General features: G+C 45.8%; 1 protein-coding gene across 1 annotated transcript in view; it reads right to left on the reverse strand.

The window, feature by feature from the left end:
• The window catches only part of LOC144724429 (uncharacterized), a 53,184-nt gene that overhangs the window by 15,565 nt on the left and 12,978 nt on the right, over positions 1 to 24,641 (reverse strand). Inside the window, exons 2-8 of the mRNA XM_078603544.1 lie at positions 20,729 to 20,901; positions 20,052 to 20,246; positions 18,511 to 18,689; positions 16,068 to 16,180; positions 9,876 to 10,015; positions 6,314 to 6,402; positions 4,768 to 4,912 (exon numbers count right to left, since the gene is read on the reverse strand). Of these exons, the coding sequence (XP_078459670.1) occupies positions 4,768 to 4,912; positions 6,314 to 6,402; positions 9,876 to 10,015; positions 16,068 to 16,180; positions 18,511 to 18,689; positions 20,052 to 20,246; positions 20,729 to 20,896 (1,029 nt within the window). The 5' untranslated portion in view covers positions 20,897 to 20,901. The remainder of the gene's footprint in view (positions 1 to 4,767; positions 4,913 to 6,313; positions 6,403 to 9,875; positions 10,016 to 16,067; positions 16,181 to 18,510; positions 18,690 to 20,051; positions 20,247 to 20,728; positions 20,902 to 24,641) is intronic.

Consider the following 24,641-nt stretch of genomic DNA (forward strand, 5'->3'; position numbering starts at 1 on the left):
CGCCCTGGAGGCGACCTGCTCCGGTCGGCCAGGTGCAGGCGCTGTCCGAGGTATCTGTTGACATTCCACCGGTCTCACAGATGCTTATCCCCTTGCGGTATCGGAAACCTGTACCTGGTCGAGAGGGAGCAACTGGAGTTTTATTATCGCCGTCCGCTACTATAACGGGCGGATCGGCGCTCGTAGGGGCACAGACTATTATCCGGCCGGACCAGCAGCCATTTTTGCAAGTGCTTAATGGGAGTACGGAAAATGTGTGTGTGCCGGCTGGAACGGTTGTGGCACACGCCACCACAGCGTTTACGGCCCAGGACTATCTGGGCCGCCGGGAGATGGTTGCTGGTGTTTCGGCCTATGCGGCCCCTGATAATCGCTGGATAGCCGAATTGTGCGGAGAAAATTCTTCCCTTTCCGGGGAACAACGGTTCGCGCTTTGCGCGTTATTGTTGAATTATTCGGATGTGTTTAGCTCCGACGATCTGGACTTGGGACGCACCTCCATGCTTTCTCATCATATTGACATGGGGGACGCTGCTCCTATTCGGTTGAACTCGCATCGGATGAGTCCGGCGGAGCGAGATCATGTTCGAGGGGCAGTGGACGACATGTTGGCTGCGGACATAATCTCTCCATTTAATAGCCCATGGGGTGCGCCTGTTGTCTTGGTCAAGAAGAAAGACGGGAAGTTGCGATTTTGTGTGGATTTTCGGAAATTGAATAAAGTGTCCGTGGCAGATGCGTACCCCCTGCCGCGTATGGACGATTCCCTCGATGCCTTGTCGGGGGCGAAGTTATTTTCGACGCTGGATCTCTCTTCGGGATTCTGGCAGCTTCCCCTCAATGAGTCCTCGCGGGAAAAGACTGCTTTCCGTACGCCGCAGGGGTAATTGTCTTCCGATGGGGTTGAATTGTCTTCCGATGGGGTTGAATGCTGCCCCCGCCACATTTCAGAGGTTGATGGAACTGGTATTAACGGGGTTGCAGTGGGAGACATGTCTGATATATTTAGACGATATTATCGTCTTCAGCCGCACATTTGACGAACATTTACTGAGGTTGGAGGCGGTGTTCGCCAGGATGCGTTCCGCAAAATTGAAATTTAAACCTAAGAAATGTCACCTACTGCAACGGTCCGTGCGCTATTTGGGACATATCGTTAGTGCGGACGGGGTTGCCAGGGATCCGGACAAGACGGCGTGCGTCCGTGACTGGCCAACCCCGGCCACGGTGGGGGATGTGCGTCGGTTTTTGGGGATTGCCTCATATTATCGTAGGTTTGTTCCCAATTTTGCAACGATCGCGAGGCCTCTGCACCTCCTTACGGGTAAAGGACGGAAATTTGATTGGGGACCGCCGGAGGAGTCGGCGTTTCAAGGCCTGCGCAATCGGTTGGCTACGGCGCCAACGTTGGATTATCCAGATTTTGATCACCCCTTCATTCTGGATACGAACGTGAGTGACACGGGCATTGGGGCCGTGTTGTCGCAGTCCAAGGGCGGTGTGGAGCGCGTGGTGGCGTACGGTAGCCGGGTTTTGTCTCCCGCCGAAACCCGCTACTGCGTCACTCGCCGGGAACTTTTGGCTATTGTTTACTTTCTCCGCCAATTTCGACCGTATCTCTACGGCCGTTCGTTTATTGTGCGCACGGATCATGCGGCCTTGCAGTATGCCCTGAAGGTGGACCAACCATCCGGCCAGCTGGCGCGGTGGTTGGACACGCTGCAGGAATTTTCCTTCCAAATTCATCATCGGAAGGGGGTGCGTCACGCGAATGCGGACGCGCTCTCTAGGTTGCCGCAGCGATCCCCTTGCGCGTGCGCGTCGGGGACGCATAGGTGTGCGCCGATCTAGCAGCCCCCTCAGCCTGTTGCGTTGGCGGTCGAGGTGCCTGAGGCTCCAGTTGGGCCGGGACCGGCTGATGGGGTTTTGAACCTTCCAAGGGCTGTATGGATGCGTGAACAAATTCTGGACGATTCATTGGGGACCCTGCGGAGTCGGGCTGCGAAGGAGAGTGGGGGACCGGGTTCTGGGGGAACGCCGGGAACCGCTCTCCGCGATGGACTGCTGATGTGGAGGGAAGGGTTACAGGAACGCTGGCGTCTTGTTGTACCAGCGTCCTTGTGGTACGAATTGATTAGGACTCTGCATTGCGACACGCTATTACATCTGGGGGTGCAGAAGACCCTATTGACGTTGCAGCGAGATTACTTTTGGCACAGCATGATGACGGATGTCGTCGGGCACGTTCGCGCGTGTCCCGAGTGTGCCCGGCGGAAGCCGCCTAAACACCCATATGTACCACCTATACAGTCTATTCAGGTGTCTCTAGTTAATGAGCTGGTGGCGTTAGATATTTTGGGACCCTTCCCGCCATCCGCTAAAGGAACTAAATACTTGCTAGTTAGGGTGGAGTACCTCTCCCGCTGGCCGGTGGCCTGGCCCTTGCCCGACCAGTCGGCGGCATCCATTACGGACGCCTTTCTATTCGGGTACGTTATGGACAAGGGGGCGCCGGAGAGGCTCCTCACGGATCAGGGCCGAAATTTTTCTTCAAAATTGTTGGGGGAAGTGTGCGCGGCTCTGGGAACTAAAAAGATCCGGACATCTCCCTACCACCCACAGACGGATGGTATGGTCGAACGGCTGAATCGGACTTTGTCCGCCATGCTGTGTCACACGGTGAGTGAAAAACAAAAGGATTGGGATTTGCATATCCCTGGGGTACTCTCGGCATACCGCATGACGCCGCATGCGTCTACAGGATATTCGCCGTTTTTCCTTATGTACGGTCGCGAAAACGTGCCGCCGATGGATGTGCAGTTGGGAACAGGAGTGAGGGGACCTACTAAGCCTCTTCCTGATTACATTCAGCACAACGTTCGCCACGTCACTGAGGCGCGGGAAGGAGCCCGCATGGCTATGGCCAAAGCCCAGGCCCGGAACGAACGGTGCGCTCGACGCTCTAAGGGGAAGTGCCCCTGGAAGGTGGGGGACATGGCCTGGTTGCATTGCCCACAGGTGCGGCCAGGGACCTCCCCTAAATTACATAAGCCATGGCAAGGGCCTGTTCGGCTCATCCAGATTCCCAACCCACAGTCTGCACGCGTTCGGTTCGGATCTCGGCGTTGGTACGTTCACACGTCTCGCTTGAAACCATATGTGGCCCCTCAAACGGATGCGTCATCTCCTGATGTTGCCTTGCCGGTGTCAGTTGCTGCCGACGCACCCTTGCCTGTGCCTGTTGACCCTGCAAGAGCGCCTGTCGTGCCTTTTACAGACAAGCCGGCCGTGACACTGCAGGAGACAGGGGACTCTGCTCGGGGTGGGCCTACCACGGCTGCGGGGACGCCGAGCCCCGCCGCCCTTCCGACCCCGCCGCGGACACGATTGCGGGACACCCCAGACTCTGGCCCTTCGGGGAAACGGGACCGTGGCGTTGGCGGGCCTCCAATAGCGACAGGAAGTCTTGATCCTGTCGCTCTTAAAACCCCGTCGCGTTCTCGGTCTGCAGGGGGGCCGCCGCCCGTCCGGGACGGGCCGGCGACCCGCACGCGGTCGAAGTCCCTTACTTTTCGTTGATTCATACTGTTCTTGTTGTTATTGTTATATTTATTGTATGCTTCGTTGTCCTTGCATTCTGATGGTTGCTGGTCGCTCGCATTACTTGTTGTAGTTGTTGTTCAGCCGAGGACGGCTGGAATTTTCTCCACGAGGGAGGGTGGTGTAATGCGGGCGTAAACGGCCTCGCGGATATGACGTCACGGGGGGAGGGGTTAGGTCACGTGGTAGAGAGGGGTAAGCTCTTAAGGGCGGTAACCGGAAGAGACGAGGGGAGAGTGAGAGAATAGAGACAGGAGGAGGCCACGCAGGGCAGAGGGTGGAGAGTGGCGCGAAAGCCACGCGGTGGGACTCGGCACCGTCGGCCAGCGGTGTCCGGGCACGGGTGGAACGGAGAGCAGCTGTGAGGCTGCAGCGAGAGCAGCTGAGAGACTGCACGAGGGGGAAAAGGCTACGTGAGCGACGCCTGCAGCGGAGCTGCATCGGGAGCGGAGAAAAGGCTACGTGAGCGACGGCAGCTGTCAAGCTGCCAAGCGGAAGGCTCTGAGCGAGGGCCATGCGGGGCAAAGTTGTAAGAACCCAAATAAAGGACAACGGAGACAGACAACGTGGAAGAGTCCTTTATTACACATATACTGTACACGTCACCCCTCGAAGATGAGCCTCTGAAAATTAAGTGCAAGGTGGGAGACCATGAAACTCACCGCACTTGAGAAACTGGCTAAATCACAAGTGGCTGCATGGACTTGCGCCCTGCCTCTCATTAGTGCTGGCTGAAGTGGCAAAACAGGCGTCACCCATCGGTAAGTGTCGCAACGCTGCATTGCACCACACCACGAATCGTGGTCCAGCATCAGGGACCCTTGTATCGCCCCAACTAATTCGCAGAGCTTTAAACACCTTGGCTGGGTTATTCTGGATTTGAAGTTCAATTCTGAAGTTCAAATCTAGAATGAACCACCTGTACGGGGAGGGATTCCACTTATCTGTTAGAGCTTTTAACAGACAACGGGAAAATAAATCACAGCTAATCGAGTCGCTAACCTTCCTCATACAGTATTTTTTTGTTTCTTACTGTGGTTGTCCCACCTGATGACGGAAGCTTGTGTTGCTTCTGAAACGTCGTAATGTAATTCGATTATTTATATTTTTATTCTTATTTTTTTTCCACCTACGTGACTTTACCGAAAGAACCAAAGAGTATGGAACCTTGGCTGGGCTCTGGATGGCGGTGACAGGCACAGCAGATGGTTCCTTTGAGCAGTCCTCATCTTCGATAGCCACGTCCATGTTAGCGGCCGGCATGCTCTCTGCCCTGTCCTTCTGTGTGGATTCAAGCAGCTCCAGCAGAAACCTGCCAGGAGACATGAATAAACAACGTTGCTGTCTGCGCTGGGCTCTATGGAGTGATAGGGCCCAGATTGTGGTCCATTACAGAGTTCTAGGTGTTGAGAGAATCTTAGGTATGGATGTTGAACTTATTTTGCACCGTACGTAGCCAATTGTGCTATTCGGAGGTGCGGGGGGAAGGACAACGAACTAAACACACACAAGAAACTAAACACAACAAAACACTTGCTACATTTAGGACAGACATAATGTAACTCACACTGCCACGAATTTAGAAGAAAGGGGAGACCAAATATCTGGCACATGAATAATTAATTCATTAGCGTCCTTTATTATACCAGTTGACAACTCATTAAGATAAATTATTTACGTTTACTTTATTATGCATTGGGGAAGTTATATTCATTTTCTAATTTATTTAGAGTACAATATTTTTTAAAGAATGGGTTAAGAATAATGTACTGATAGAAACTCCCATTGGTCAGAAAGAACATCAACTTGTTGATCAAACTTCAAGGCTATCGCGCTTGCTCTGTTTATAAAGGACCCTCAGCTTGCATAGATGGCTGTTCCCTATAACCACAGTGGCAGGATGCTATACTGCACTTATTATTCTTAATATGTGTAGAATTGTATAAACACAAAGGTTTGTACACGAAGCCATACAAATATACAAACACAGACATAATTTCTACCGTGATGATGGTTATTGGAAAGATGTGATTAACCATGCAAAAAAGATTTAACTACACTTATTTGGACCATCTTATTTGACAGACAACTATTACAGGTTATTGATAGACAGCCAGGCTTGTTTTACCGTGTTTAGTTGTTTCTTTTTTCAGACTATTGTTATGTAGGCCAGGCTTAGTCACAAACCGTACCTCTCCATAACAAAGGCTTAGCCTCTTAAGCCTCACCTTACCATATTAATAAAAAGTGTGCCATACTTGACCCTTCCCCCCTCTCCAACCATTATATATACAGAGTGGTAGCTCTTGTAATCTCTCATTTACTTGATACAGCTGTCGTGGCTGTGACGGTTCCACCTGAAGACGGAAGCTTGTGGTGTCTCCGAAACGTCGTGATTTTTATTTTATTTTACTTTTATTAATTTTAATGTTTTACCTACGTGACTTTACCGAAAAAACCTAAGAATAAGAATATATACACATCCACTGTGGATAGAGTGTTCAACTCACTATCAAGAGGCTGTTAACCCCAATCTTGTTCAGTTGTCAATTCCATCCATTATTCCTCTGGTGATGGAATTTTCATCACTACCTCAGGGCAATCCGTGAAGGTCATCACTGCCCTATGTTTGTTTTAATGGAAGTAAACTTACTTTGATTTGACAACCAGGTGAGTGGTGAAAGGGTGCATAGTACGGTTTGAGAAACCTCACTTGTCAGCAAAACCATCCGCAGTAAAGTAGTCATGCTGAAGGAGCCTAGAGCAGGGAGGTCTTGTATCGGCATCCATGTAGAGGCATTGCTGCAAGGAGACACGTACGCAAAAGACAAAGATCCCCCGTATAGCCTTAACAAGACTGTTGGGGCAGGTGCTGTTAGCGATGTTCACACATTAGACCAGGTATTCATTTGAGGCTGAGTCGACCTAGGGTAGGCCCAGCACCGGTTCAGATGATCGTCACTGGCGTTGGCCGTGAGCGGGAATGGAAGGCACGTAACCATCCACTCTCACACACGCACTGTTTTCGATCCGGAGAAGAAGAGGCTGGTGTAGGGTTCCTTTTCAAATGTAAGGTTTACAACTCTCTAATAAGGACACTCGTCACTGAGGCCTTAAGCTGACACCATCCATCTCTCCGCTACCCCGAACTGCCTGCTTCGATGGGATATATAAAGGCCACCTAATTGAAGTCAGGATCGGCTGTCCGTCACCTCCGAATCAGAAAGGTGAAATTTGATGCAACACTTTTTCAGGGATTGGTTCCCTTGTCAAGACCCCCTTTTGGGCCGACCTCTGTGAGTCTGCCTCCACTGCTGTACCTGTAATCACGATCGCAAAGCAACACTGCTGAAAGTGATCAGATTATTAAAACAATTAACATACCATATATCTCAGGAGTAACCGACAAATTAGCCCGTATTTTGCAAAAGCCAAACATTAAAGTAAGATTTGGTACAGTACACAAAATTCAAAAACTAGTGTCTTGTACTAAAGACGAATTACCTAAATTATCAACAGAAGGTGTATATCGGATTAATTGCTTATGTGGCAGATGCTATATTGGACAGACGGGACGTAACACCAGCATAAGACTAAAAGAACACCAAAGAAATATTAAATGATCTCAAACACAACTGTCGGCAGTGGCAGAACATGCTTGCCAACAAGGACACTCAATTGATTTTGATAACGTTGAAGTGTTGTGTAAAACGAATTATTACTGGCCAAGACTAATTAGAGAATCCATTGAAATTGAGATAAATACAAATAACTTTAATCGCTCTGACAGCTACAGGCTTAGTGCGGCCTGGAAGCGTATTATTAAATAATACATATTACTGTACAATTCTTTATATGGGAAACACATACTAATTGACTGATTACTAATCTATTATATAATTACAATAACCCCCCCCTCCTCTTATTTCTGCACCTGATTGGGTATAGTGATTGGGTTAAGTTATTAAATAATACACATTACGACTAATTACTAATCTACAACTGATTACTGATCATAACATTTAACTGACAACTAATCTATTACATAAGTACAATATCCCCCCTCTCCGCCTCTGATCTCTGCACCTGAATGGGTTAAATGATGACGTCACCCTGCTGCTCTATTTAAGACCGGGAGCAGGTGGAGGGCTTCACTATTCTGGCAAATTGCCCGATGATGCTGGATGTAATTACCAGCGAAACGTCGTACTCAAATTGTAAATGTTGTGGAATAACTCTTCAACACACCGGTGGGCTAAAGTAGTGAACTATTTGTCTTTTGTCAACGTGACACTTTTTTTACTGATTGGCCGTGTCGCGTGGTGGAGGGTTGCGACACATTTATAAATAACGCGATCTAACCCAAAAACCTTTATTATGAAGCTGAAGTACCTGAGGTTGGGGCCAGGAACCCTGAGTGTGAACCCTCCGTGGCTACAGCAGCAAGAACTGTGGTCGTTTGGAACTCACCACCATTGGTACAATCCTGCCAAACCATGACCTGCGCTGCGGCAGGGAAAGAACATTGTGTGGTTTTACCATAACTCCTCCGAAGGAGACCCCATAATTCTCGCAGAGACGGTTTTGGCAAGAATGTTTGGAGTGGCCCATTGGAGAGGAAAATGATAGGAGACTGACTTGGTCATGAGCACTCACTGCCCGTGTGTGTGTAGACTATTTGCCCTCAGCGCAACTGAGGGCAAATATTAGCCACCCTTCTCCCCAAATCCTAAAAGGGTAACAGAGGAGAAAAGCTATGCCAGCACTGTACCTGACCATGCCTCGACTCAAGACTACATCCGCAAATAACTACTGTGTACAATGTACAGCTGCAGCAAAAAATGTAATGTGAAATGTTGAAGAAGTATTTTAATATTGGCTAATGCTAGATATTTCATATCGAGACCAGAGGAGTGTTCTGAGAATGACTGCATGTGCTGGGATCACAAGAGAATTGACATGCCAGTTTATATGCAGAGATGGGTAGTACCTAAATGATATAATTAAATATGTATCATGCCGTTTGAAAATGGTATCCAAATTCATGGGTAATTTGTATCTAAATAACACGGGGCACAGATAGTTTGTAACTACAGTAATTACAATTCCTGCAGTAATTTCTCAAATTAATGTATCATCCATTACAGTTTTTTTTTGGGTTAGATCGCGTAAATATGTAAATGTGTCGTTAAAACCCGACACCACCCGACAAGCCAACTAGTAAGGGTTGCACGTAAACAGAACGTGCCAATTCGTCACTAGTACAGCCAAGCCACAACATTTACAATCTGAGTAAGACGTTTCACCAGTAATTATAACGAGCTTCATCAGGCGACAGCCAGATGGGTTTGGCATCAGATTTGCGGGTCCGGAGCACACCATTGACAGCTGTGGGGGAGGAGGGGGGTCTTGGGTGGGCGGGGATAAGACGATACACAACTCCATGTCCTGCTCGCAAACACCACTAAAATGTCTATAATCATTTTAAAATGATCAATTATGTTACGTTCAGTCGTCCATTTCTCAATCCGATGTCCAGGTGAGGGTCGCGGTGGAGGCGTGTTGAGAAGGGCGGTCCAGACCTCCCTTTCCCTGGCAACGGACTATAGCTCTTCCTGGGGAATTCCCAGGCGTTCCCCAATTATGTTATGTTTAAGCATTAATTAATAGTTAAATAATGATAACGTTCTTAACATCTGGCTAACTGTTCACAGACATTGTTCATTTGTTCCAGAATGGGAGTGCAGTGCTGACAGGGTGGGGAAATTAGCTGGCCCAGCTTTGGCCCAGAGAGTGAATGTATGGATGAGTTAAATGATGACGTCACCCTGCTGCTCTATTTAAGAACGGGAGCAGGTGGAGGGCTTCACCATTCTGGCGAATTGCTCGATGAGGCTGGATGTAATTACCAGCGAAATGTCATACTCAAAAACTGTAAAATGTTGTGGATTCACTCTTCAACACACCGGTGGGCTAAAGCAGTGAACTATTTGTCTTTTGTCAACGTGACACTTTTTTGCTGATTGGCCGTGTCGGGTGGTGGACGGTTACGACACATTTATAAATAACGCGATCTACCCCAAAAACATTTATTATGAATAATATTGGTCGCGAAAGCCTACGTGTTAAACTGTATGTATGTTGAACTTCTTTTGCACCGTACGTAGCCAACCGTGCTGATCGGAGGTGTGGAGTAAAGTTCTCGGAGACGACGCATTCACTGAGGCGGATTGTAAATGGCAATGCGGTGTGCCACCACAACACGTGCCCGTCACCTGAATGAGATCGAGCAGCAGTGGCGGCAACCTCGGCAGACGCTTTTCCAGTGGCTCCACAGCATGAACTTCGGGCACTTTGAGCCCCGTGAACACCGGGTTCTTGTAGAAAAGCTCACGATGCCTGGGCATCAGATTTCCTGCATATGCAGAGATACAATTTCACTGTAACTGCTGCGAGGACAATGATGAGTGTGCGATTAGGTATGTAATGATTCATCAAGTTTGTTGATTAATAGCTATCCTTATGCTCACGATATATAAAATATGCATGAAAGTGTGGGCTTAAGAATCAATTACAGCATATTTGATTCACATGCATTGTCTGCCGTGTACCCACTGTAAACAAAAATGGATTTGTAAATCATCTAATGATCCTGGATCATGAAAATTCGTCAAATCGTGAATGGATGAGTCACATCTACACTAATGGTCATACATTTGAATTACCCTCGAAAACCTCAATGGATCTCAGGACTCATTTTCATGGGGTTCCTGCATGGGATGTCAGTTCCTTGCATATCCTTACATGTTGCGGGAAACACGAGTGTGCGTGAAAAAAACCAACGAGCATGAGGAAGGAACAAAAAAGTCGGAATCCTACTTGCTGTACTGTCTCCAAAGCAATGTAGGAGTATATATATTCTTGGTTCTTTCGGTAAAGTCACGTAGAAAGGAAATAATAAAATAATATAAATATATTATTTTATTTTAAAGTAACCTAGAAGGGAAATAATAAAATAATGTATCCCATTACTTTATTATTTCCCTTCTTATTTTACGTGACTTTACCGAAAGAACCAAGAATATGAATCCCTGCAGTCACGAAAGCTTTAAATCAAAATTAAATGTAAGAGTGTAAAACGAAATTCTGATGCGACTTCATCCTCTCCAATGTGCCTGCAATTGGCCATCTCCGGTCTTTCTCTTGCACCCTCACTCTGCCACTGCTTAATTTCTCATGCCCATCAGCTGTTCTACCCACTATTAAAATTCCCTCTCTCAGTTAATATGTTTATACTCTTGGTGGTCGCTAATCAGTAACCAACGTTGTGAGAACACAGGCCTGTTTTTAACTTCGGGGTCAGTGGCTTGAAACATGGTTCCTGTGTGACATGTAATCAAGCCGCGTTGCAGGCTCAAGACTTCCTGGCTCAAGACTTTTTAAATACTTTATATTAAGTTCACTTGCTTGCTTGCTTGTGCGCTTACGACCGTGCAAATCTTTCGGTCGTTTTTTAACCCACTTCCCGTGATCCAATCGAGCTGACATTTTGCACACAGACTCGTTGTGCGTGACAATTTATTTTCGTGAAAATTTTTTTTCAAAATTTTCCACTTTTTAGGGGGGAAAAAATGTCATATTTAATTTAAAATACCAATGTGATCAAAATGAAACTCTTACTCAAGAAAAACAGAAATGAATAATAAAATAAAACCGATGCCACGCATATAAAGGATTTATGGTGAAAAACTTTGTTTTTACGGGTTAATTTTTTAATTTCCAACTGTGGCCACAGACTGGGAGGCGTGATCTTTAGGGTGCTCTCCTCGCAATTAAGAGCGCCTGCTTGTGGGACGTTCACAGTCGTCATTCTACGATGGAATTGGCCTCTGCCTTGGGAATACAGTATTCTACTGCACGGACCTCATGCTCGATATGAGCATACAAATACAAGTAATTAATCATGTAACCAACTCGACTTTGATTCCCCTTGCCTAACATGTTTTCCTTATTTTGGATTAATCGAAGTTAAAAGTCCATTTAAGTGTCCCCTGCTTAAATGAGTAATGCGACGGGGCTGAATATCATCAGGAGATGTAAGCCATAAGCCGGTTGTAAAAATCGCAGTCCAACCAATGTTGACTTTCTTATTTTATTGACCTTGTAGGGACGTTGGGCTGAGACCACTCTCAATAGATTGCAAGTCAAGTGCTAGGATACAGTGCCATACACCCAGATACTCGATATGAGCATTGGTGAATCACACAGAGATGACAGCTAGGATGTTTGTGAAACACCTACCTTCTGAGCAACAAAGTAATTCCTGTCGGAGGCTGACAGGGCATTTGCATAATTTAGTAGGAGAGCTGTTCTCTAGTATGTGCGAATTTTCTTCGGGTACTCAGGTTTCTCCCCCACAAACATAAAAAAAATGAATTGGCCAAGTATCCCAAGCAAGCCTGTGATGGGAAAGTATTGAATAAAAAACTTTTTATTCGGATGTTTGATGAATAGCCCATGTATAAGTGTCCAGTAAAACGGCAGGTTTACATGTAGTTCATATAAACTCATAACCCTTGCTTCGAAACAAAGTTCTGGTTGGCAATGGCTCACAAATGTTTTGCATTTAACTTTCTTTGTATTTTTTTTTTATATTGAATGACAGTTTTACAATTTTAATTATAATTAGCTTTTCCAAAATAAAGTGATCCTGTGTTACAAGTGCAGGGTTGCAAAGTTAAAATCCTGATCAGGGGACAACTCAGACCATCAGTCCCTCCAGAGTCAATCAGCACTAAATTGTGGGAAGATAAAAGTAGTCCTCTACATCAGAATAAATACAACACTTTGAATCAACACCGTTTTAATAAAAGAAAAAAGAAAAAGTAATGTAAACACAATGTAAAATGTTTTAAATCTCAACGTTTGACAAAATGAATTCACCTTGTGGGGATTTTCCTGTAAGCCATTGGAAGTGTGCTATTTGCCATGTAAAAGCAATCAGTGCTTCCATGCCACCTTAAGTGTGCGCTTGAAGCATTGTATTGTATGGTATTATTATCAATGCACCGAAAATACTGTGCAGTTGCACTGAAGATGGAATGTAGGTGGAGTGGGTTTCACGGAGGCATACACTTGGACTTGAAGGCAACACGTTTATTCTCACACCCCAACAGGGTAACTACATAAACGTACATGGGTTAACTTGACCACAACGGGGTAACTATATAACCGGGTCAGTCAGTAACACACTGCCTGACCCACGATGCCGAGCTTAAGACCAAAGACCAAGGACCGAGGATTGAAGAGACGTAGCACCGACGGATTGATTCCAGAAGACAGCCGCGATTGCTCTCGGGACTTCCCTTTTATGCTCCCGAGCGTGGCCTCGCTCTGCCTTCGGCCACGCCCCCTTCTGGATCTTACCAGAAGGTTCTCGACCGAGCATCACGTGTCCCTCAAGCCACCCTTTGGGCCCCCTCGCTACCCTGTCCCAGTCACGTGCCCTCTCGGGTTCACCCAGACTGTCACGTCCTTGCTTGCCCTCTCTCTGACCGTCACCAGAACTATGCCCTCTAGGGCCCGCTTCCATGCCAAGCCCACTCTGGTGCCAGAGAGAGGCTCAGGACGCTCAGTTCCACTCTGGTGACGGTAGCTGGTGCTAAGCGCCATAGCGACTCCATTTACGTCACTACATAGGTATAGCTGCACTAAAGTGTATTTTCATAAGTAGTTTTCTGCCAACCCATCATCAGCCTTTTTGGTGCTGACCTATTACAGTCTAAATCAATATGCATTAGTTAAATAGTCAAAGCATTATAAAAACAAATAAAATAAATCGTCGAATAAACACGTTTTAAATAACGTTCTGGATGATGTCAAAACACTTGTTTTTAATATTTCGATATATTTCTTTTATTTATTTAAATACATTTGAATCTGAACAATATATAATTGCACTCGTTTCGTAAATATTAATAGTTTTTTTCCCCACCTATTTCTGGTAATCTTTTACATTTTACAATGTAAATCAACTGTTCATGTTCGTTCCAGCTGTCATTTGCATTCAAGATCTTTCGTCTCAATACGGGCTCTCAATTGGTTGCATATCAACGCTTGTGCTTGACATTCCAGGGGAACGTGGATCCTTGGGAACAACGCTTCATTTGACATTGATAAACTTCAGTGCCCCTCGAATAGATAGAAAGTACCTGTAAATGGTCAATTTGGCTAAACAACACAGCACTGGATTTATAGCCGCCAGGTCAATGATACGATGATCCTTCTTGCAGGTTACTTGCGTAAGAACTACTGACCATATCTATCATGTTCAGACAATAGAATTTGTCTGCGCTGTTATAAAGGCCACAGTTTGCCCCATCTTGGGTTGCGCTTGATTTACAAGCCAACTGCCAGTCAGACTGACAAGGCGAAGCATCAGGTATCCTGAATGTTCACAGCATGGGGAGCAGTGCGTCAGTCAAACTTCCAGTGCTGGAACATAACCTGCTGCCACTAATGTCTATTCACACAATTCGTGTGCGCAAACATTTACAGTCAACTGTGAGCCTTGGACTATTAATGGCCTGAATCTGATACACTACCCAACTTTCAAGATGTAGCAGAAATACCAATAATACGTATTATTATTATTTAGCCAGGAATACTGGCTCGACCAGAGCTAGAAGTGTTCTGATACTTGCATTGACTTTGTGCTGTTCGTCTTTTGGCGCTCTCTGGTCTGACACTGCTGAGACGAGGCCATAAAGAAGGCTGTCTCTGGTGTAGGCCAATCAGTTTCAAGGACAATGTCCATATATTATCAGAGCACGTTTGTCTGCATGTTTTACCACAAGTACGTGTGGTTACTACAGACTTGATGCCTTGCAATAGGTGTTTGTTTGATGTTTGAACATCTCAGCACCTCCTGTTTCATTACAAGAAAGGGTAAAACATGTTCTAATTTTACTCAGGAAGTCACGCCGAGTCAAATTACTCTTTTTCAGGAGGGGTCTACCTTACATTTGTAAGACGTTGTGTTTACACAAGGGGGGTTGAAACCCGCAGCACCCGGGGAAAACCCGAACATGAGGGGGCAACACTCGATTTCCATACAGATGGAAACAGATGGAGATTGGTCAATTTGTTGTACTACCTTCTCAGGCTCCTCCTTGACACACGATGGGAAGGGAGTTTTCCAACTTTTGTGGGAATCCACCAACCCTCGCCTCCACCGTGCCGGATTACAGGCATGTCCCACCACCAACTGGCTAATCGACTGATACACGTCTAATTCAACGTGAAAAAATTAAACGCAGGCGGCATCAAGAAAATAAGTTACACAACAATTTTCAACTCAAGGGACTCACACTATTTCAATGAACAGTAAGCTCTGAATATATATTGTATTGACATGGTGGTCCAAGCTTGCGATACAGAAATTTGTGGTGGTGGTGGATCAGGCAGAGATCACCACGTGATGTCAGACTCCCAACCTGCTGTGACAGCACAACAACAATGCTGTTCCTGGACAGCCTGTGTATGATTTCAGTGAAACCCCCTAACAATCAAAGTGCTACTCAAGCGAATGTGGAGCACATTGTGCCTTCTCCATTGGTAGGTAGCCTTGAGCCTGTGATCCAAATGCCACATGTCTATGATGGGAAGCGAATCTGTCAATAGGTCTTTCAATTTAAACTACTTTTCTGTGCCATGAATGGTCTCTTCTCAGACTGTGCATCCCTCTCATTGCTAAATTCTCCATGACCTCTCCACTGCGGTCTACATCACCGACCACTCTATCATCCTTGACCACCTCGTAACACTACTGGCATCTCAGGGAAATTATTGAAGGTGAAGAGGTGCGCAAAAGCAGGTTGGACTGCTTTTAAACGATGTTTTATTTTTTAATTAAAAGCAATATATCAATGTTCCTAAATAAAACTGTTTTCATCGGTGTGTATTACCTGCTTTTGACATTCTGGATGAGAAAAGAGGACACGGACAAAGAAAATATATCATAACAACTCAAAATTGCGCAAATAAGCTTGGAGATTTTCATGCTGGAAATGACATTGACAGATAGGACAGCGAATATATAATTACATGCAACATTGACTTGAGAAAAGTGGGCTTGGAGAGGATGCTTCACTGAAAAAGACGGCTTATGGACGAGACCACTGATGGAATGATAGCTAAGAGGCGAAAATGCCAGAGATGACGACCACCACCACCACCGCCACCAGTGAGATGGAGGGATGAGTTTAGGTCACGTACAGGAGTGACACGTATTTTGGCACGTGGAGACTCTCAGGGATGGCAACGACCTGGGGAGACATTCACCCAGCAGTGAATTGATAATAGCTGATGATGATTGCATAATTAGTCTTTGGTTTCTCGCAGACATTGTAAAACGTCTGCTATTGTACTTTTGATAGGAACACGTGCGGTGCCCATTTGTCACCTACCGAAGCACTTCACGATCTGGTACAACTGGTCGATGTCAGAGTCACCCGGGAAAACTGGCTCCCCCGTCTGTATCTCCACAGCAACACAGCCAACAGCCCAAACATCCACTGCCCTATATCGCTCACACACACACGCACGCAAACATTAGTGGCGATTGTTTACATTCATTTAATCTTATATCCAAAAAACAGTGTTATGAGAAAAATATCATGACATGAAGCATCCTTTCGCAGCTACTCAATTCAGGAGGGCATCAATTCGTGTCATAGATTGGCCTCGGACGACTACATTTCGTGGAGTCTTTTAAAAGGGAATATAGTAATCAACACTAGACGACGCTTCTTCATGCTCTGTGAAAAGAGTGGTTCGCCACATGTTAATAATCTGATGTTTATGAATTCGAGCTGAGCTCGGTCCTGGGAGCTGGGCTACGTTTAAGTATATGTAAAGACTTGTGTATTTAATGCAAAGATCTTTTGGCGATTGGCTTCAGAACTTAAAATTACTGTACACATGTGAATAGAAAATTGTAATTGTGGATGGTTGCCCCGATTCAATTCAGGATTTCAACACAGTGGGCTCAGTACCCTTTGAATTATGAGTTCATTTCGCCATGCAGCCACTTTCAATATCAATTTCCAAAACTTTCCTGAAGGCACTCCATACACAGAATAATATGACAAATAAACCCATTCACTGTAAAAAAAGTCAATGGTCAAGAAGTGCCTTTCGTAGAGCAATTTTGTAAATATTTACAAGAGACCGCAGAGTGAATGTAAACAAGGTTTGGTCTGGACCATGCACGCCAGTTCACCTTTGTCTCCCAAATTGTCAAAGACAAGTGTCTCCATATTCTTGGTTCTTTGGGTAAAGTCACGTAGAAGGGAGATAATAAAATAATAAAAATAAAACAATTAAATTCTCACGACGTTTCGATTGCAGCACAAACAATCATCATCAGGTGATGAACACCACAGTAAGAAATTATTTTGAAAAAAGTGCCGGTTTTTTCTTAACGTTAGCACCACGAACAGCGACTAGCGGTGGTTCAGACGGATGAGTCAATCTATGCTCGGAACGGAGGAGGGGGGAGAGAAGGAGAATGGAATTCGGTCTGAAAGTCACCGTAAGCGTGAACACAATCAATCAAGACCCACAGAACCAAGAATATGAATCCCTGCAGTCACAACAGCTTTAAATCGAAAGTGTCTCCATCCTCAATGTAACATTCTGCAGTGCTCATCTATACCATTGGCCTTCAGCCAGTGGTGAAAATTCCACAGGACTTCCACCGTTGAATTCCGATTAAATGGTACTCGTTTATCGACCTTGGAGGGAAGATGGGCTGAGTGAACCGGTGACGAGGATTTGAATTTACAACCTTCCAATTGAGTCAAACAACAATCGTCGCGGTTCATGAGCAAGGAGAATGGCTATAACACCAACACGCAATCACACACAAACATATCACACGTGTCTTATTAAACACTTACCCAATATGAGACGCATACGGCACCCATCTCATTGTGTGTCGTAAGGTCTCCTGTTTGTCATAAAGACTGCTGGGCAAGTGCTGTTAGCGAGCACCTATTAAGACTGGAATGGCACTTGAAGGGGTGCTGAGATGCTTCTTGGAACAAATACCCCTTTGTTTTCTCAGTACTGATGTTGACACTGCACCACTTAGTTTAAGCTGAGTCAATGAAGGGGAAGCCCATGAGGAATTCAAATAACAAATTCAGATATTGATTTAATCTTGATTTGAAGCTTTCGTGACTGCAGAAATCCATACTCTTTGGTTCTTTCGGTAAAGTTATACCTATGTGACTTTATCGAAAGAACAAAAGAGTTCAGATATTGATATTATTCTTGGCTGTGAATCAAACTCAGGTCACCGAGATCGCAGTACAGTTCATGAACCACTACACCACCACTGCCACAAAAATATTAAATTTTATTTCTATTATTACTTTTGTTAATTTTATTTTTATTTTTTTACCTACGTGACTTTACCAAATAAACCTAAGAGTATGAATCCTTGCAGTCACGAAAGCTTCAAATCTAGAGAAAGATCCCCCCATAGCATTAAACTGATTGTTGGGACAGGTAATGTTAGTGAGCACCTATTGAAGCTGGCATGGTACACGAGGTAGTCTGGCCAGCCACAACATAAACTCCCTACGTCTCCTCAGTGCTGATGTGTTCCCACCACACCAGATACAGGCTGAGTCAACCTAGGTGAGGCCCACGACCAGTTCTGATATCACTCACCACTGATGTTAGCAACGGCTGTGAATTGACCTTGATCACGTTGCCGAGCTTGCATTGTAGTGAGATAACCACTATGCCACTGCTACCCACTATAAACAACATACAAACACACGTCCGAGTGCATCGCGGGGCTATCGAGGGGAGTCCTGTGGGTGGTGTCGTGATGCTCACCGGCCGTACTTGGTGTCTCCGACAAGCAGCTCTGGCGCGCGGTACCAGCGCGTGGCCACGTAGTCTGTGTAGGGCTCGCTCGAGCCCGCAAGCGCACGTGCAAACCCAAAGTCGCACAGCTTGACAATGCCTGAGCGCGACATGAGGATGTTCTCTGGCTTGATGTCACGGTGGATGATCTGATAGCAAGGGAGGATGGAATGAGTGTCAAACAAACAGCATACGCACAGACATGAGGATTTTTTCTGGCTTGATGTCACGGTGGATGATCTGATGGCAAGGCAGGAGGATGGCATGAGTGTTCAATAAACAGCATACACACAGAGAGGCAGATAAAGAGGAAGACAGAGAGAAAAGGCACGCTACACACAGGTAGGCAGACAGACAAAGAGGCAGACAGACAGAAAGACACAGAGAAAGGGAGACAAGCAAACATACAAAGAGGTAAACGGAGCCGGTAGACAGATATACAGGCAGCTTGAGACAACAGTACATATAAACACTGATACAGAGGGGAAAAATATGAAGGAAATTGATAAATTGATGACGAGTGAGCCACTATGTGCCAGTATCATCGTGAAAATACCAAATATGTACATTTAAAAGGGTATACATTTTGGCTTTTAATTATTGGCCAGGTTTTCTAATGTTTCTGTAATCAATAATGGAGAAAATTGTCAAAATTATGCATCTCAACCATTTCATCACGGTGTGAACATATCCCAAGTGTCTCCATGCTTGCACGAGCATGAGGCAGTGTTCATCCCCACTGGAGTCCCATGGGGTGAGCAGTCCTGGGGAACCGTGCTTCGCCCACCTGATTGTCTACCTTTTGTTGAAGTATCGGTGCACGACCTTGTTGCTATTGCAGGAAGGGAGCTGCCTATTTCTGTAGTAATATCAATCACACACCTTTACACACACAGCCGCTGACAGCACGCCTCACAAACATCCCACACAGGCAAAGATCCCCGCATAACTTACACGGGCTGTTAAAGAAAGTGGTGTTAGGGAGCACCTATCAAGGCTGGCACGACAGCACCACAAAGGCTCGCAGACAGGATGTTACGGGACAGACCCAGGTGTAATGGGTTGACTGACTGGCAGATGTACCACCTGGGCTCCCTACAAAGACAAATATCCCCCATATAGCCTTAACAGACGTTTGGGGCAGGCACTGTTGAGTACCTATGAGTACCAGCATGTCACACGAGGGGGTGGGTGGCCAGCCCCACGCCCGGCCGCCTTTGTCTCCTGAGTGGCGATGTTTACACATCGCACCAGGTACTCATTTAAAGCTGAGTCGATCTAGGGGGTGCCCAGGACCAGTTAAGAAAATCGTTACTGGTGTTGGCCATGAGCAAGAATTTAACTCGTGTCTCTGGTTTCGTAGCGAAGCGCATTAACCGCTGCGCCACCACTCCCCCACACAAAGAAACAAATATCCCCTGTATAGCCATAACCGACTATTGGGGCAAGTGCTGTTAGTGAGCAACAACACACACACGCGCACATGCTCGCACACACACACACGTACTCACGTTGTGCGAGTGGCAGAAGCCCACGGCACGCAGCACCTGCAGCAGGCATGGGCGCACGCGGGCAGTTGGCAGGCCGCGCGGGTAGCGCTCCAACTCGTCCAGCACCGTGTGGTCCACAAACTCAAACACCAGGTAGAGGCGGCGCTTGCGGCGGAAAACCTCCAGCAGGTTCACCAGGTTCTCGTGGCGCAGTTGCTGCGCACCCGATCAGTCACCCAGTCGAAGAGCAAATCCATCACTTAACCACGAGTAAATTACACAGCAAATCAAACAATAAATTAACATCTCGCGGTAGCGAAATGTTAACTCCCTTGCCTGGTATACAGGAGAGCGTGGGTTCGATCCCGACCCTAACGCCTGCTATATATTAGCAGTTTGATTGTTCTCCCCGTGGTCGTGTGGGGTTTCCCTCCACATTTCGAAACATGCGGTTTGAGTATTTGGCTGCTATAAATTTCCACATGATAAGCCACTTCGTCGAGCTATCATTTGCCACCAGTTCACTTCTGAAAAAGGGCTATATAGCTCAGTCTTCCTTGGTAAATTAGTTTTAATAAATAAACCCATTCATCTAGAGTGCTAATGACGATTTAAACGATGCCAACCTTTGCACACTGACCATCATTGGTAACGTGCATCTCTGCACGTCGCCTTTGTTTTTGTCAACAGAATCTCACCTTGAGCATCTTGATCTCTCGTGCGGCGATCTTGCGCACGGATTTATGGTCCTCGCTGTCCAGGAACTTCTTGATGGCTACGAGTTGGCCCGTGTCGCGGTGGCGGCACTTGAGCACGATGCCGTAGCTGCCTTCGCCAACCAGGCCCAAGTTCTCGTACTTCTCCATGGCAGCTGCACGTGACAACATACACGTATATGGTTTACTATTTTGTTTAACGCGTAGGCTTTCTCCGACCAATATTATCCATTATAAAATTTGTTTTGGGGTTATATCGCGCAAATATAAATGTGTCGTTAACCCATCACCATCCCACACAGGCAATTAGTAAGGTTTGTCACGTAAATAAAAACGTGCCAGTTGCTACTTCAGCATACCAGTTTGTTGGAGAGTAAACCCAGAACATTTAAAATTTTAGTATGACGTTTCACTGGTGATTACAACCAGCTTTATCAGGTGATTTGCCAGAATTGATGAAGTTGGTTGTTTTAATATTGTTTTAAATTGTATCTTCAAATGTTCCACTTAAAATTCAGGAACAATTGTGAGCAGCCATTGTGTGTAAAGACAAACAGAAATGGACTAGAGAGTATTCTTGGCTGCTGCCTTATCTATTGAGACTTTTAATGGCTCTTGAATGACAATGCTTGCTCTTGTCTGTTCCAAATATTTCAGTGACTTATACGCCACCCACAAGATCAATGACCAGAATATGTTTTTTTTTAACGATATGTCTCCCAGCTAGACTATGGGCCTCACGTATTAACGAGTGCAAAGTCATTTGTGCTACTTTGGCAGGAAGAGAGGTTAAGCAAACTACATTTTCACGTACATACTGCTGGCTTTTATTACTTCTTGAGATGATTTGAATGACAAGTACAAGTACATTTGAAATTGCAAATATATCAGTGGGTAAAGCCTCAACATTTGTTTTCTTATATTTATTTTTATTGAGGCAATGTGCGGGCCTGCTACATCAGATGCACGTACACACTATCAACATAAGCCAAGCCAGTTATGAAAAGCGGGGGATAGAAAGATGGGAAACAGGATTGCCAGTAAAGTCTCCATTTAATTAATTGCATTCTGTGCATGAAAAGTTTGTTTTTAATGATGGTGTTCTGTCAGCAGTCTACCATGTTCACAAAACACACCCCCCCCCCCCCATTCCATCCATGCAATTGAAAACAGTTGTGCCTGTTCAAGGAGTCATATAGTTGTCAAAATGTAAACGAAAATGTAAAACAGACTTATGATCCGTTTTTACAGAAGAGGTCAACATTAGTGTTGGGAGGGTATTTGAGCCTCAAAAAACTTCACTTTAACAAAAGACCTGGAAAATAAGATTAGGGCTGGATCATGGTCCCGTGAGGCCCCTGGGCACATGTCTTTTGGAGCCCCCCCCCCCCCCCCGCTTTCCTATATTGGTGTCTTTCTTGCCTTCCTCCTCGCAACATCTTCCACTAGATCGTCAAAATCTAGCTGTCTGACAAGGTCTGACTCTATTGACATAAGTGACAATGAGCTGAGACGTGTTTGGCACATGCTACTCCGAAGCTCATTTTTTATTCTGCCACTCACCCTGGCAGTTTGTCACTCGCAAAGTTAGAAAAATATGAAGTGCCACGAAAACATTGGCGAACACTGACTGCAGATTAAGTGCCTGCAATGTCTCAAAAATTTAGTTGGGCCCTTCTCACCCTCAGAGTCAGACATGAAAGACTAGAATTGGATGAGTTCGTTGGCAAAGTTCATGTCCAGGTCTGATGGATATACAGCGGAGAGTGCATTTACCTTTTCCACTATGACATCACTGTTAGACACCTTGTCTGACATAAACAGAACTCCAAAGAGACTGGTCAAATGCTTGTAAGCGTCCAAGTGATGTTCAAGGCATGCCACTAGTTTATCAATGACCACATACAATGTTTCTATTTTTAACTTCTCCCTCCCCTCAAGTGTCACACCTGGCTCTGAGCTCTCATCTGCAAATGTTTTGCGTTTCCTCTTTCGCTGAAGATCGTGCTTATATGACTGAGAGACACCTGTCACATTTAAGGCTGCCCTTTCAAAAGCCTCAAACTGGTCTCGCTGTCCCGCCACAAAATCCCTCAACGAAGACAAAAGCTGTGCTGCTACAGAGATGTCAATGTCACTTGTCTGTAGGTGCATGCTTGTCGCGTGGAACCGGTCAAGTATGACGTCCCAGAAATGTGCCATGAACACCATCTCTAAGTTGTCCTATTCAGCACATAGTCCAGCGGTCTCAATTCGAGTATCTCTTTTCTCATTATCATCATTGCACATACCACCGAAGGCCTCTCTAATGTGGGTGTAATTTCTCCACAGTGCCTTGGTTGACTCTGCCCGAGCACTCCACCGAGTACTGGACAACGATTTTAATTTCAGTCTGACGTCTGTCTTCCGAAAGACTTTCTCCCATCTGTGTGTGAATGAAGAGCAAAATGTGTACAGTGAATGCATCATTCTTGATTTGAAGCTTTCGTGACTGCAGGAATCCATACTCTTTGGTTCTTTCGGTAAAGTCACATAGGTATAAAACAAAATATATCACGACGTTCCGATCGCAACACAAGCGGTCATCCTCAGGCGGAAAAAAATATAATCCAGCAGTGGAACTGCTGAACCAGCGAAAGAGCAGTTACAACAAGAGGTTATATATGTGGTGATGGGCAAGCAAGCGGGGTCTGAGCTGAAAAGGAATTTCATCCACGGACCCAAGCACGTCAGTTGTGTTCATGGGGGAGAATATGGAGAGAGGGATTAGGGAGGGAGATTAGCATAAATGAGCTTCCGTCGCCGCATAAGAATATCATGCCCGCATATGCCCACAACAGCAGTGTTAATGAGAGATTAGCACCATTAGAGTGCAATCCAAAGGATCCAAAGGACATGTGCAGAATGAACTGACTTATTGGTGAATATTGTATCATGTCACAGCATATTGTAGCGTGCCAGCCAGTGATTAGTTGTACAGAAGCACTGTACTCTACGAGAGGCTCTCGTTTTAAGCATGCACTGCATGTACCAAGAGGTCCAGGTGTTACGCTCAATGTATGCACCGAGGGGCCTGGGGGCCCTAGTGGTCAGCTCACGCTTTAAGCACCGAGCGGCCTCGCATTGTAAGCGCTGCGGGGTCCGGGGGCCCGAGTGGTCAGCTCTTGGGCCAGGCACCGCACGCGGCTAAAGGTTTGAAGGCTCCCTGCCAGTCCGAGGCCCCGGGGCACTGGCTCCACTGGCCCAACCATAATCCAGCCTTGGATAAGATTATTGCCAGTGATGTGGAGGATGCAAAGCATTTTCGTTGATGTTGTCAACCTGGTCCCAAGACCATGAAAATAAATGGTGGCAACTATAACTATAGACGGCCACAATGCAGTTCTTCTGGGACTGTTGATGATTTTTTGTTTTATAATGCGCAAATGCCAAGTGCCATTTGTACACAGTTTTGTTTGTTGAAACTCATAGTTTTTGGGCAAGCACTATTTTTCTGAAGTGATGGAATTTCTCGTCATTAAAACAGAAATAACTACTGTATAGTGAAATGGATAATAAATTAATTGATGAACAAAGCCATTCATAGCCGAGTGTGCAGCTTGCACAAGTAACCAGCAACTCTGTTTTCCTGCGGACGCGCTCAATTAATCCCTGGCATTAGGTTCCCTGGCTCTTGATTAGTAAATTCATGCTCCGCTAATCTCTCTGTCAGCCTGCGGTGCCCTATTTTGTCATGGCGACTGTGCCGGCTGCTGTGTAAACAAAGGGCACAAGCACATTAGCAGGTCATGGTCCACCCTAAAATGCATCCACTGCACAAACCATGGCAGATGAAGATGCCTGATGCACAAATGGAAACTTGAAAGCTCTCCAGTGTGGGACTGTGGTCATCTAG

This window comes from Lampetra planeri, chromosome 20, assembly GCF_965212315.1.
Source record: "Lampetra planeri chromosome 20, kcLamPlan1.2.h2, whole genome shotgun sequence".
In the NCBI taxonomy this organism is placed as follows: Eukaryota; Metazoa; Chordata; class Hyperoartia; order Petromyzontiformes; family Petromyzontidae; genus Lampetra; species Lampetra planeri.